This window comes from Lepidochelys olivacea (assembly GCF_965140295.1).
Source record: "Lepidochelys olivacea isolate rLepOli2 genome assembly, chromosome: 10".
NCBI lineage: Eukaryota > Metazoa > Chordata > Testudines > Cheloniidae > Lepidochelys > Lepidochelys olivacea.
Window position 1 is genome coordinate 30,204,760 of NC_140420.1, and position 15,097 is coordinate 30,219,856.

General features: G+C 45.0%; 1 protein-coding gene across 2 annotated transcripts in view; it reads right to left on the reverse strand.

The window, feature by feature from the left end:
* Positions 1–11: 11 nt before the first annotated feature.
* Positions 12–15,097, reverse strand: part of SEC14L5 (SEC14 like lipid binding 5) — a 59,212-nt gene continuing 44,126 nt past the window's right edge. For both annotated transcript variants that reach the window (XM_084642101.1, XM_084642100.1), the window contains 8 exons: positions 14,720–14,808; positions 13,331–13,401; positions 12,425–12,596; positions 11,530–11,664; positions 10,074–10,211; positions 7,997–8,242; positions 6,429–6,607; positions 12–5,114 (listed from right to left, as the gene is read on the reverse strand). In XM_084642101.1, the coding sequence (XP_084498227.1) occupies positions 5,009–5,114; positions 6,429–6,607; positions 7,997–8,242; positions 10,074–10,211; positions 11,530–11,664; positions 12,425–12,596; positions 13,331–13,401; positions 14,720–14,808 (1,136 nt within the window). In that variant the 3' untranslated portion in view covers positions 12–5,008. The remainder of the gene's footprint in view (positions 5,115–6,428; positions 6,608–7,996; positions 8,243–10,073; positions 10,212–11,529; positions 11,665–12,424; positions 12,597–13,330; positions 13,402–14,719; positions 14,809–15,097) is intronic.

Sequence of the window (15,097 nt, forward strand, 5' to 3'; positions counted from 1 at the left end):
ACCCCCTGAGAATCTTTGTGGAACTGGAAGTGCTGCTGTGGGATCTTGTATCATCCTCTGGCACTACAGAAAAAAAATAGTTTTAACTGAACTGCTAACACAGCAGATGAGACAGGTTTGTGAAATAAGGTAAGGTTCATCTTTACTCCTTGGGACATTTAGATAACTGGAGCAATAAATACCTTAGATTACCTGACAGATACCACAACTGCAATATTTAGTCAGTCATCTCAAAAAAACATTTATTGGTTCATTCATTTTATTCTTAAGTTACAGAAATATGGGGAGCAGAAAATTACAGCTGGTAACTTCAACTTCCAATTGCCATAAGTAACTGCACCTTTAGCTTCACATTTGTTGCTCAGTAACATGTCACAAAGCACCCTGTGTAGTCCGGTAGCATGCTCTGAATTCTCAAAACAAGTTGGGTTTTTTTGCTGACAAGACCCTTGTAAAAAAGTTAAGACAGGAGCAGGTTGAGTGGGGAAAATAGTATATTTACCTAAAAAAATAATGCCCATTTCGTCTTTATATACAGATAGCGTGGAAGTGTTACAGTGCCATTAAAACTGATTCATGGTCAATGCTGACAATGCACATCCTTTATGGATTGTTAGAAGAATTTTCTCAAGTCTGTGCTGGGAGAATAGGAAGCCAACACCAGGCAGGAGGCTCTGACAAATGTCCTTCAACTAGTCTTTCAGCCTGAACCTGGAAAGAAGGGTCTCATCTTTTTTTGCGTTAATAGCTCATAGTACAATTGTGGAGGAGGGTGAGGAAGTGAAATGCATTTCAAAAGAAGGTTACTGGCTTTGCTGATGCAACTGGCCTTACAAGATACGTTAAACACATGACAGCTTAGCACCCAAGTTCAGTAGGTAGGATCTGCAAATTGACCCATTTCCCACCCACCAGTTTTTAAATTGACCAATTAAAATGACCTTTGGAGTAGGGCATCAGCTTCTTACTTGTTTGCAAGGCTGTAGGCAAGGGGAGTGCAACTGCCACCTTTTAAGCAGCAACTGAAATCCAACCCTGGGCTCTGGGATTGTAAATGCAAAACAGACTATTGAAACAGTGTATGAAATAGTATCCTAATCCTCTGACACTGAATCAGAATTTCACTAGCTAAATCATCCCATAGAAGATTGTTTCCACACGCTTTCCACAATAGGAAAACAATATAGAGAAAGGGATCCCTATCAAAGGGAATTTATGGGCTATCCCTAACAGAGAAAAAATATAACAGTGCTTTATTAGTATGATTTTTGTGCTCCAGAAAACTCATTTTGGTTCTCTTAGTACAGGAGCTGCTGGGAAGAAATCTAGCCTTGCCGCTTCAGTCAGGTCAAGGCCACTTGGACTCCCTCTCAGCACTTCTGTAAGGCTAAGGGTGTAGTCCATGCAGGACAATTTTTTAAAAAAAGCCCTTTTAAAATAAACACCATTTAAATATTTAGCCACAAGCCCTGAACTCAACTGGAACATTCTGGCTTTTGCCCTGCATGACAATAGAAATCTAGTCTGGCATCCAGAGTTCAATGGAAATCACATTTTCTACATCTGTTGTTTTGCCCCCATATATGCAATCTGGTACACAGCAAGTTGGGGTATATTTGCAGACACACATACACAAGTCAAGGTGTAAATAGGGCCATGTGATTTTTAAACTATAGAGATGGTCACATAATACTTTTTGTCTTTCCTCTCAGAATCCTTTACAAATGTCAACCTTGCAATGAGCCTGTGCATTTTACAGATGGAGTAACAAACAAAGAGATTAAAGCCCCAATTTACAGAAGTGATTTAATTCTAGGTGCCCACTTACACAGCTGGGCTGGATTTTCCAGCCGTTTGGCACAGCCAGAGCTCCATTGACTTCAACTGGAGTGACAGGTGCTCAGCACTTCTAAAAATTACGTGGGTCTATCAGACTTTTGAAAGTCCTCGCCCAGTGATCCTCAGACCTCAGTGGTTCAGGAGCCAAATTAATGATCAGCATTACCCAAGAGAGCCACCACAGTGTGAATTCGTTGTTTCATTTACTAGAGTGCTATATATTCATCTTTAAACAGTATGGCAGGGGAAATTTTAGTGTATGTATTTATAACCCCCCCAAATGACTGACCCAAGTATTATTTTATCTACTACAATTGGTTAACATAGTAAAAGCCTCCTGACTGGTTCATAATTAAATCACATGGTATTTTAGTATCTGTGCTGCAAAGAGCCACAGGAGCCACGTTAAAGAGCCACTTGCCGCTCGGGAGTTCAGTCTGTTCTACCCTAAAGAATTTGCTCTGGATCACAAGGAGCTGTGAATAGAACCCAGGACACCAGTCACCTTATGCTCCAGTCACTAGAGCATGCTTTGAAGAAATGAGCATTATGCCTTATTTTCTGAAATGAGCTAGTGTAGCTTAGAAAAAAAGTCAAATTTCAGAGGAGTTTTACTTTGTCCCACAGCTGGAATTACAGTGCAGTCTCACACATGGTACGCAGTGCATGGGAGACTGATGTTTGGGAAAGAACACTGGCCCTTGTAAGAAGTCCTAGAAAGAGAGCAGGAGCGAGCCCTCCCCCTGGCCCATACCCCTTTCACTTAAGGCTCTTGTTCCCCATCTCAGTTCACAATGTGCACGCGCGTAACAAATTCTAAGCTGAGAATTCCACCTTCAGTGCTTTTTACTGGATGAAGGAGAACTATTCTCACAGGGACAGAGTAAATGTGAAAAAACATGACTGTCAGACTAAGAACAAGCAGCCATCTTGGAATAGGACTTGGGCTTTGCTGGTGAAAAGTGCTGGAAATCAAAAAACAGTTTAAAAGTTATACAGTAAGTTGAGTAATTGTTTTTAGAAAATGTGTCAGTTGTGGTTAAAGCAACTTTGTGTGTGTGGGTACACATACACTCATTCTCACCCACTTGATTTCCAGGGCTCTCTCATGGTGAAGCCCATTTCCCACTCCCTCTTTGCATTAAACTGGGATTGCAAAGGTTTGGTTGAGAGGTATCATTAAAATGGCAGCCCCTATCTGAGAAAGGCAAAAGCCTCGTTCACTTGATGGAAATAACGAAGCACTAACAAATGCTTGGAAGAGTCCCTGATGTTCATTCTTATTTAGTAAGGGTTTTACTACGTAGGTGTTCGCATTGAGCACTGGAGCTTTCCTTTTCCATGCTACGAGTGATAGCTGCGATTTTCAAAGGGGCCTCTATTTGTTGTCTTCCGAAACTGCCACTAAAAGTCAATGTGAGCTAGATACCCAACTCCCTTAGGTTCCTTTGAAAATCCAGCCTACATATTTATACACTATCTTCCGTATGTACATTGCTCCAGTTATCGATTAGTTCCCCCCAGTTCTGGCAATGCCCTGTACTTAGAAACAAGCAAATGAAGGTAGTGAGAACGGTTAAGGATGGGTAGGGCAGAGAAAATAAACTCCTTATTGAGGAATACCTCTTGGGTGTCTGTTAGTTATAAATACTGCCGAGAAGCAGCTCAGTATTGACCACCTGTTTTTTAACTTCCTGGTACTTGAGGAAAGAATACCAGCTACCTCTTTTCTGCCATGTAAACTCTTTTAAATGGGTTCTTACTCCTTTTGCAATATGTCCATCACTGACGTAATCAGCAGAGATTGTACATGAACATATCTTCAACAGCTCTTAATGCATCGCCTCTCCCTCCCCGCCAATAACATCCACAAGCTTGGTCCCTGCTCTTGCAAACCCTTACTCACGCGAGTAACGTTGAAGTCAGTGGGGCCACTCCCATGAGCTTTGGGAAAAGAGATGACACACTGCCCTGAGTGCTACAGCCCTGAACGCTAAGATGCCCAGCTGCCACAGAGACTAGAAATGAAATCTAAAGGTCTGTGGGATTCAAGATGATCCGGCGTTCCCTTTTAAAACAAAACAGTTCAGTTGGTTAAAAAAAGATGATCTGGTTCAATAAATAAATAGTTATTGAAATGATCAATACATTAAACAATAATTTAAAATAAGCTATGATACAATTTGAATAAATATGTTTCATTAAGTGTTTAAATACTCATGCACACGTACTTTAGAAAAAAAGAGAGAGTGTTCTCTCCTCTCCATGTTAGCCCGTTTTTAAAGGAGCAGCTCCTATAATGCTGCCATAAAACCTTGTGCCTTTAAGGAAAGAACATATTGCTTTTTTTAGCCCTTTATAATGTGATTCGATTCCCACCCAGTATGATGGGGTGGGTCAGAGAGACACTCATTTATTGCTCATAAACCTGAGGAGGAAATAAAGACAAGTGGGTGTCTTTAAGAAAGGACTTGCTTGCTGGAGGTAGGCTTTCTGCCTATGCACTGTAGGAAATACTGTGTTTTTTAACTAAAAAAACTGAAAGTATTTCCAAGCAACATCCGATCGGATTGGGAGAGGTTTCAGGTTTGGGTTACCTTGGAAGTTTCTCCCCTTTCCCCCCGCCCCCCTCAAAACGTACTGACCTGTATTAAGGTATTTATTTACAATTTGCTTCAAGTCCCTGCTGCTGAAACACCCACTGTACCTTGAGTGTCATTGGTATTGCAGGCGCCCAGAAGAACTAGACTAATTTTGCTACACATGAATAAATCTAGTTCTACGGGTCATTACAGATAAGGCCACATCCGTCTCCTCTATCTTATGTAGAAATAGGACTGATTGGAAAGAGCCCTTTAACCTTAGTAATACACAGATTCATGCAAAGTGATATTCACCCTAAAACACAGGTCTGTTAAAACACAACTGGTAAGTAGGCCTCTCAACGGAATCCAGTTTGCAGATTGAAAAGTCACACATCTCTTACTGAAAATAGATTTCAAAGAGTTCCCCAGACTGCTGCTATTCGTGGTCTTGTGAATGACTGCCCCCAAAGCCTTGATGCTGAGCCACACTGCAGCCTCTTTGGGTTGGTCCACAGAGCTGCCCTGGAAGGAGGCCTCAGAGCACGGATGTAACATTTCAGAGGTCAGTAGAGGCCTACACCACGCTATCTAGAAATGAGGGAGCTGCTCTGGGATTGGTTGGAAGATGTCGTGGCTGCACTGAGCTGGGAAAAGCCACTGTTGCAGGATTCCAGGCTTGACATGGACCCCCTGGGATGAAAGAAAATGGATACGTTTATTACACATACAGCTTCTTACTGGTACTCAAGTTGGTCTGAGATTCCATTAGTTTATTTCCAGAGTGATGTGCAAAGTGGGATTTTTCACTCTATCCTCACTGTGGTCTCGCCAGATGTAAAGACTTTCAAGGTACCTAGGTGCCACAAAGAGGAATTAATTTGTCACAGCCAGGGATACTAGCACCCTTCTACAAAGGTGATGACTCATTTATAATAGTTACCATGGGGGTAGGGCATAGTAAGCTCTCTGGGGCTCTATATACAGTGTGTGGGCAGAGAAACAGTTAAGCGAGCAGTTAATGGCACACTGGATGCTATCAAAAGAGCTATCAAAAAAGCTGAATTGAGACGGGCCTGTTTGCCGTGGGCTGCCAGCATCAGATCATAGTTTCTCCCTCACTGAACACGTCTGGCAGTGGTACCCAGATTTCCCCACACTGAGGCAGTCTGAGGTTCTATTTATTACTGTTGTAGCCACTTCCACATTTCTCCCCACAACCACAGCACTGGTAAGTAAGTCTGAATGGTTAGAGTTAGGAATTCTGGGTTTTTGCTATTCTCTGCCACTGACTCAGCAAGTTGTGTCCTATTGGTGCCTTCAACTTAAAAAAACAACCACTCTTTTCTCCCCCACCCCCACGCACACACTTTTTCTTCCAGTATCCTGCTCTGAGGGTTAGTTGTCTGTAAAGCATTGAGAGCTTCTCTGCTGGGAGGCACCATAGAAACGGTTTAATAGGAAAAAAATAACACATCAGGGTGTACAGATACTCTGCAGGTTTCCTCTATGTCAGACTTATTCAGCAGACAAGTCTGTTGTCATGTGACCAATATCCTCCTTCGAACCCCTGACATATCACTTGGTTACTTTGCCCAATGGTCTGGAAAGCACGTGCTACAAAGTTACTCCTAAGCACTGGTCTTCCAAGTAACGGTGCTCCACGCCCATTCAAGAAGCTGTAGCAACTATTAAAGACGTTTGGGGTAAGGCAACACATTCAATGAGTAACTCCTCCAGAGGACGTAGAGTCGTGTCATAGCCCTTACAAAGGGAGAACTTCACTTCCTGCCAAGAACAAGGATGCATCAGGGCTCCATCTGGTGCTAACAAAGGGAAGTCTCTCTAAGGAAGAAGACCAATCTACTTGTATCCATTTTCCATATGGTGTGCCACAGACATTTTAAAGGTTAGATATGACTGGAATTCCAGAGTCACAGCCTGCTTTGCTGGACTGCTCCTCTACTGCAAGTCACACATTAGCCTAACTCCTAGCGTGGCTCCTACCTGAAATCCTTGGATGCAAGCACCTCAAAGTAGTACATGAGTTTACACTTGTGACTGGAAACTTGCAAAGAGGCCAGGACATCATCTACTCGAGGGAGGCTGGTGCCAGAGCAGGGCAAAGAGCTGTGCATTTTCCACTGCAGAACATAAAAGCCAGGCCAACGAGTCACATGAGATCCCTGTAAGAGATGGACAAAGAGCACCATCAAGCGACTGCCAAGTGTTTGAAAAAAAATAATCACCCCCTTTAAAAAAAAAGGGGGGGTTTGTATTTCCAAATGCAAGCTCATGCTAAGGCCCCAGGCCTCACTAAACACTGACAAATGCATAGCTGGAAACCAGTCTGGCCTCCCCGTGTGCATGTATTAATCCTACTTATAACAACTGCGTCCCATGTTATATGGTAATATTTAAAAGTTAACTCTAGAACTATAAATGTGTTTGCTAAAACAGTAAATCCCCCACAGTCAGGGGAGAAGCATTACCAAGTGTGAAATATCGGTTCACCACAAGAGGGGTTATCTTCTCCCTAACAAAAGAAAGTCTAGACATCAAACAAGCCACTGTGGACAAAAGACTTCATTGATTGCTTCCCCCACATCCCTGAAGAGGGTTCCTGCTCAAGCCCTATTCCATCACAGCTTGAACGCTGGGGGAAGGGAATAAAAATGCCAGTTAAAGAGAAATTGTTATTCCTATGCTGCTTGAACTCTGAGAGGCAAGAATTTCTAAACACACGCAAGGAGTCCCCAGCTGTTGAGCTTAGGTTAGCAGGAAGGGACTTATAAAGCATGCATATAATAGCGACTATAATTTTTTGGAACCTAAGACTGTACCTCATTTGTGTGTGTATCTTTACCTGTTTTACCCTTGTAAATAACTCATTTATTTTTCCTAGTTAATAAGCTTTTAGTTAGTTTATTACAGGACTGGCTACAAGAGTTGTCTTTGGTGTGAGATCTGAAGAACAGTTGACCTGAGGTAAGTGAGTGGTCCTTTGGGACTGGGAGTAACCCGAATACAGATCTATCACAAGATAGACAGGAGTACCCAAGGAGACTGTCTGTGACTCTATGGTAAGATTAGTATAGTGATTTAGGCATTCACACTTGTTGGTGAAATCTAATTATAGAGCATACAACCAGTTTGGGGTTTTTGCCCTGCTCCTTGACAGTCTGCCCTGAGGTTGGCACTCCCGGTCCTGAGCCACTCCAGATAGCATGACACACAGCATAGAGCATTTCAGAATGCGCTGAAGGAAACAAGTCTAACTCAGGTACTGCCATGCTATGCACTTCCTCAGGGGGACTGGGAATCTAGTTCTTATGCAGAGAGCTATGAAAAGAGCCTCTCTTCCCTTGCAATGGAGGATTTCCAGTCCCCATTGTTTGGGGTATTTTTAACCATGGGATTCTGGAATTTGTTTAAGTTTCGCCGAAAAACATCCATGAAAACTGCCACTCCCTGTGCAACCTATTCAACAGTCACATCTACCCTCCACTACCAGGTTCTGAACATTACTGGTTCACCATGGCTGTTTAGCGGTCAAGAGGTGCAGGATGTCCAACCTGAATGCTCTCTCCTTCCCGGCACACCAGCGGAGACTCCATGCGGCTGTAATCCACCCCCAGAACCCAGCTCTTATCGATTAGCTGCATGTTGTCCCCAGCAGTCGAAGCACTTGATAAAGGGGCCTCTTTGCGACTGGTCTCGGGCGCTCGCTTGGAGTGAAAGAGACAGAACACCACGTCTCCCTTCAGGATGTCAAAGTCCCACGTGATCACAGACTCACCCTCCAGGATTTCCACAACGATCTAAACAAGCAGCAACACAAGCAGGTTTTATGGGCTTGGTCTTCAGGTGAGAGCCAACATCCTCCCACCTTCCCCTCACACACAAATCTGCCCAGCTCCTGCAGTCTTAAGATCCATTACTGCTGCAGTTCTCAGCTCCCCAGGGGCTCATGAGCTGATCCCAGTTCCTGCCTGCAGATTTCACTGCCGTGGATCTGCTTGGCCACTTTCACCACAACCTTCTCCTGCATCGGCAGTGCCTTACAAAGTACAGTAACTCCTCACTTAAAGTCATCCCGGTTAACGATGTTTTGCTGCTGATCAATTAGGGAACGTGCTAGTTTAAAGTTGCGCAATGCTCTGTCCACTGCTTGCAGGAAGAGCAGTCTGTTGGAGCTAGCTGGTGGGGGCTTGGAACCAGGGTGGACCGGCAGCCCTCACCCTGTCAGCTCCCCGCTCCCCTAAGTTCCCTGTGCAGCAGCTGCCCAGCAGGCTACCAATTGCCTGCAGTTCAGCTATGTGCTGCTCCTCCCCTCTTCCTTGGAGCTGCTCCTGGAAGCCTCCAGCTTGCTGTGCAGGGGAGGGGGAGAAGAGGGGGACTAATGTCAAGGTGTCCCCCTCCCCTCTACTCCTGTTCCTCGCTTACCCCTTCTCCATATAGAGCAGTGGGGAGACACAACAGGGCTCAGGATGGAGAGAGCTGGGGGGAGAGCTGGCCGCAGCTGCTGTCTCAACTTCCTGATCCTTTTAAAGGCAATGTACTTAGAGTGTGGTGTCAGCGTACTTAAAGGGACAATGCACCTCTCTCTCCCACACACAGGGTGTGTATCTCCATCTGCCATGCTGTCTCCCCTCCCTCCATTTGTGCTGCCTTGTACAGTGGGAGGCTACATTAACAACAAATGTGTTAACCCTTGAGGGTACAGCCGAGTGCTAGTTCATCATTTAGCAGTAAGGCATTCCCTGGGAAATATCCCACCCTCTGACTTGACCACCTGAACCAAGCTTCACAATCATCATTGCTATGTACAGTATTAAATTGTTTGTTTAAAACTTTATATACATACACACACACACACACACAGTATATTTGTCTGGTGAAAAAAAATTCCCTGGAACCTACCCCCCACATTTACATTAATTCTTATGGGGAAATTGGATTTGCTTAAAAAGTCACATTTTTCAGGAACATAACTACAACGTTAAGTGAGGAGTTGCTGTTTCGTGCCCGTTCCCATGGTACCTCCATTGAGCACAACTGGCACCAAAGCAAAGGTTTCTGGGGCTCAGCTGTGGACTGCTTTAGAACGGCTAATTGTGAGGTTCCAACTGGCTGTTGCACGGGGAAATCGAACAGGCTGAGTCAGAACGAGCTATCATCCATGGTTAGAAATGGGTGCATCACTCTCAGATCAAAGGATTTCTCTCCCCAACTTTGTCCTTTTTGATTACACTTGAATATTCCCAGCTCATGTACTCTTCTCTCACAAGATCAGAGGCATGATAAATAATGGACACAAGGATATTGGGGGGAAGCCGATGGACGCTTTATTTCTCCAGAAAAAGGAGGAAGGTGCTACAGTGTGTGTACAGGGACAAGTTACACCAGAGACTAGAGAAACTGCTTCCTGAACCCCAAATTACTGTTCTTAACTTCCACACACCTCTGAAATGCTGGCAGTTTTATCTCAGCCATCCCCTGCAGAGCACTGTGCTGCCAGAACACCTCCAGCACTTACATGCTGGAATCCCTTCACAGCGCTATCCTAGCCTTCAGAAGAACAAATCTACAGCACAGCCCCTTGGAATGACCTCCCTGCCTTCCCCAGAACAGCACATGGTTGGTCTGTACCTCGTGAGGAGCCCCTTTAAGAACATTTGCAGAGTGGTAGATGGTTTCTGTCCATAGTCGGATGTGATCAGAGTTCTCCGGTTCTTCATCTGTTTGATAAAGTGACTTGGGGACGAGTCCACCCTCAGGGACATTGCACTGCAAGAACCAGAGAGAGAGAGAGAGACACATCTGTACTGGGACTTCTAAACTAACATTTATGGTCATATCTAGACACCCCCAATATACCCAGTTACCTATTATGAAACATCAGATCCTCAGCTGGAGTAAAATGCCATAGCTCCATTGGCTTTACACAAGTAGGATCTGGCCCCTGCTCTTTGTGAGGGACACATCCCATCAGTTAGGTTGGGACCCCGATTTAGAGTGTTCTTTTCTTTAAAAGACAGTTCTACAACATTATTTGAAATTTTACCATGATGTGTCAGTGAAGAGCCCTAGCTTAATTTTAAATGCTCCAGACAGAATCTGGAATCCAGCCATTGCACCATGGTGCTAGCACCAGACAGCCTGAAAGCAAAATTGATGAGAAATAAGTAAATCTCATCGTTGTATTTTCACTGTCTGAATGGGGTGTGACATGGTGAGCAGCATAAATGATGAAAAAGTAAATTTAAGGTCTTTTTCATTATTTCAATTTAATATAATTTATTGAGACATTTCTGGGCAACCTACAATAAGAACACAAGTGCCTCCACAATATTACATGATGTTAACAAGATTCAAAGAAAGTGGCTGCAATGGCAGATATCAAAAATATGAAAACAGTTCTAATTTTTTAAAGCTCAGACTAAAGGCACATTACCTATAATGTGTGATTTATGCATAAACCCCCCAAAAAATCAAATCAAGAGCCTTATATGCACGATGTGTTCGTTTATTTTTTTCAGTCTGGTTGTGTCCCTTTAATAATCTCCCTAATCCAATAGGCACTAAAGGAGCCAGACCAGATATTTTTAGACCTGTGCTAATCTGGATGCCATTTGACAACTGAAGCAGTGGAGTCATATTTTTGGTGCTATGTCATGGGACTGGGACATGATCACCAATCTCTAGCTTGTGGCTCAACCCATCATTTCAGGTATTTTTAAGCAAGATGAAGACAGACATGAATAACCCAAGGAAAACCACACTGACTCGAGGAAGAACTCTCAAAGTCCAAGGACCAAGTTCCGTTTTTCCACAACATTCAAGGTCAAGGCAGTCATAAGAGCAGAAGGGTTCAAGAACATCTAAACGCATCTCCCTCATAAAGGCTTCCTCAGCAAAACGCCACCTCTCCGAAGGTGAGCTCTGAGGGAAGGATGATCTCAGCACCCAGCACGATGGGTCCCCAGTCCAGTGTGGGCCTTTGGGCACTACCAGTCTAGAAAGGTAACTATTCCAAGGGAAGGAGTGGAAGGACTAGGCCCCCAGGAAGACAGCATATCTCAGATTCACCTTACAGCAAACTCACCACACATTCTCCTCCAAGGAAATCTGGAATCACGTCTTTGTCCAGATAGTCTACAAGCCCTCCAGGACCCTGGTAGTTATTGCCGCTGTAGATGAGGAACTTCTGCCTGGTGTTTTCATTGATGAAAGGACTAACCTGAAATACAGGTGGACAGAAGATGATGTTCTTATGGCATGGACCGTAATTTGAAGAGAATGTTGCACCACATTCCAGAAACACTCCTAGCACTGTGGACTGGAGTCCACAGGGAAGTTGATGGCCCTGAACCAGAATAGGTTATACATTGGAAATATTTCCATTCTCTCACAGAGTTCCTCCCGCCATCCCTCACATTAGATAAAACTAGAAGTCACGTCCCCATCCTCAACACTATTCCAGAACTGCATTGGGCTTTGTCAGTTCTGTTCTGTGGCCTATACATCCAGCAGGCCCTAGCCAGGGTCACATTCATTACTTTATTCTCCAGTGCGCTTTCAAGTGGGATTTAAAAGCTGTTTATCTTTGCCATTCAAACCTGTGCCAACTGGAGCTTTTTATTGGCATGACTCTTGCACATCGGTATGAGAGAGAGTCCCAAGAGCTAGGCTGTCGGTCGGTGGTAATGCAGCACAGTGCCATATGAGAGCTCAGAGTGTAGATCCCAAACTCTAATCAACGCTGGCAGGATGACAGAAGCTAAAAGTGATGTGAAGACGACATAGATTGCTCCGTGGCAGCACTATGGCTAAATTCCAGAGCTCCACCAATGAGCAGTGTCGAGCTCTCCTCAGTCCAACGACAGGTTGCCCAAGAGCTTTTTCCTCCATAACCCTCCAACATCTACAGCACTGGAGATTTTAGCCACTTGTGGCACTGGCCCAGTTCTCACTGTCTGTACAGTAAGGATTTCACTTACCAGAGTCCACAGCACAGGGAAAACCCGTGGTGCTCGCACGATCAGTAACCTCCCTAGTGTCTCAGGGTAATTGTCCTCCACAACCTCGATTATCCGAAGGAGAGCCTTAACTCCAGGCCGCCACAGGTGACGCATGTTCAACCCTTCCAAATCCACCAGACATGTCCAGGATCTGAAATGCACAGAAGAATGGGAGAGGTCACCACTGTGCTGCAGTATCCCCATTTCTCACCAACACAGCACCTGCCCAGCCAGCACAAATAAGAGTTGCACAAAACTTGTTTATCGTACACTTTCTATTAAACCCAGGGGGTGACTGGCAGTACCAGTGGAGCAACGACAAACAAGCAGCAGGTGGCCAGAGTCCAAAAGTATTTTCAGTACACTGGCTCTGTAGGCCCGGAATGGATTCCTCCTCCCAGGGAGGACGACACAGGTTGTCCATTTCAAGGTGGTTAAGGGAGCTTAGGCCCTTTTGAATCCACCAAGACACAATCTGGGCACTACTGTCATGGCACTAAAGAGTTATTTTGCATTAGTTAAAAACTTGATGCTGTGCAAACGGAGCCAGAACTACAGGCTTCAAGCAGCTGGATTGGGATCACCAAGGCATCAGGTAGAAGATCCACCTGGAATGTGGCAGAAAAGCTGGACAATGTGATTGGGGACAAATAGCCTTGTTTTCCTTCATATCGAGTTGTACAGTTCATCTAGGCTATGCCCAATACACAGACACCCCTGCCTTGGCTGGAGTAGGGATTGATACAAACAAAATACTCCTGTCTGTGGCTTGGGCCTAAGAATTCCAGTTACTTATTTCAGTAAAATCCATGATATCTTAAAAACTTTCACTGAAATGTTACTTCCACCATGCCAGGGCCTTAAGACAGTTAAACGCATACTAACGTGATGGGACGGCCAAACAGGTTGGTGTTTTCCTCACACCTCTTTTGTCCCTCCTCGTTAATTGACAAAACCTGAAATGAGAGAGAGGGGGAGAGAGAGAGAGCGCGCACAGACTGGAGGTTACTTTGGCAACACACCCAAAGAAGAGCCCACATCGCCTACTCCACCATGGGGGAACACTGAGGAAATCACATGAACAGGGAGCTAGAGCCAGAACAGCCTATTATGATAAAAGGGACAAACCAGCCATGTTACGTGTATACGGAACAAGAAACGAGATTTTTGGAAAAGTTCTCTCTGCTGAAAAATCAGTTCTACTGAGTTTACAAGGCCTGTGTGTTGAAGGCCCCAAGACCCTGTGGACCAGATTCTCAAGCCCAGCTATGGGCCCTTTGCATCATTCGGGTGATGTAAGGACCACAATCCAGCTGCAAATCACCTGCAGAGAACTGCCCTGGCATCAGAGAACTTCCTCCTCGTACATTTGCGCCACGGCTGGGTCTTGCCTCACTCTGGGCTGGTGAGTATGTTGGGGGTTGGGAGGAGCTACACTGCTATGCATGCCACTAAGGACTCTACACAAGAGGAGTAGTATAGAGCTGCCTGGTAGCATGGGGGCTGAGGAGGCGTTCCAAAACAGGGAATCAGAACTGATTCCCCTCCCATGCTCCCCTCTCTCTCCTGAACTGAGAGGGGCTCGGATGCTGGAGAGGAGACTAGCTGCTCTAAGTTTTGTTCAAGGTGATGGCAAAGTAAGCAAGTGCTGTGGTAGGAACTGTGCCAGTAGGCCTCAAGGTTGGGCTCTGTGCTTGAGCTGGCGTGCTGAAAACAGCAGTGTAGCCAGGATAGCATGGGCAGTGGCTCAAGCTAGCTACCCTAGTCTGTACCTGCCTGGAGCCCCGGTATGTATTAAAGCAGCTAATCCAAGCCATGGCCCTTGCTATCCTGGCTACATTGCTATTTCTGGCAAGCTGGCTTCAGCGGAGCTGGATAGATACATCTACATCAGCTGGGAATCCACTGCAGATGCACCTTAGTACTCATTTAGATAAGCCCTAATAGCCACTGTATCAACCATGTTCTGTGATGGCCAAACTGTTGAAGACAACGAAGAATTTGCCTCCAAATTTGTATCTGGTGAGATGCAGCCAATCAGCAGGCCATATAGTGCCCATATGCTGCATGCTGAACCCTATCGCCATCAACAGTTGATGGGAGAGAGATACACAAGGCCAACTGATATGTGGTATTAGAACCAATTCCTTCATCTGCTAGTCAAGTGGATCCCTTCTTCCCACACGGGCCTGCTGCCGTGATCTGCATTTCATCTACACCTCTCAGAGAAATTGTAGCAGCAGAAGTTATATAGGTAATAAAAGCATCCCTTACGTGTCGCAGGAGCGACTCTTCTCCCAGGGCCTTCACCAAACCTTTTGTGTCCATCTGACCGAGGCGAAGGATGTAGAGGGGGCGGCCATCTTCAAAGCAAAGAACAAAGATGTTACAGGGAAAACACTGGTTCTAAGCCCCCAAATGTGAGATCCTGTAAAGAACCTGGAAACTCTGCTGAAGAAAAAGTAGCATTCAGATGGCCAATCTAACCTCAGCTTCCTGTCAGTGATAAATAGGCCAGGTGCCTGGGAGATGGAATAGCCCAGAGAGGGCGTATTGGGGGGTTTGAGCTATAGACTCTCTCTTATCCATGCCACAGGACAGCTAACCATCTTAGGCCAATGCTGACTAGTGGGCTGTGTGAAAAACATTGTG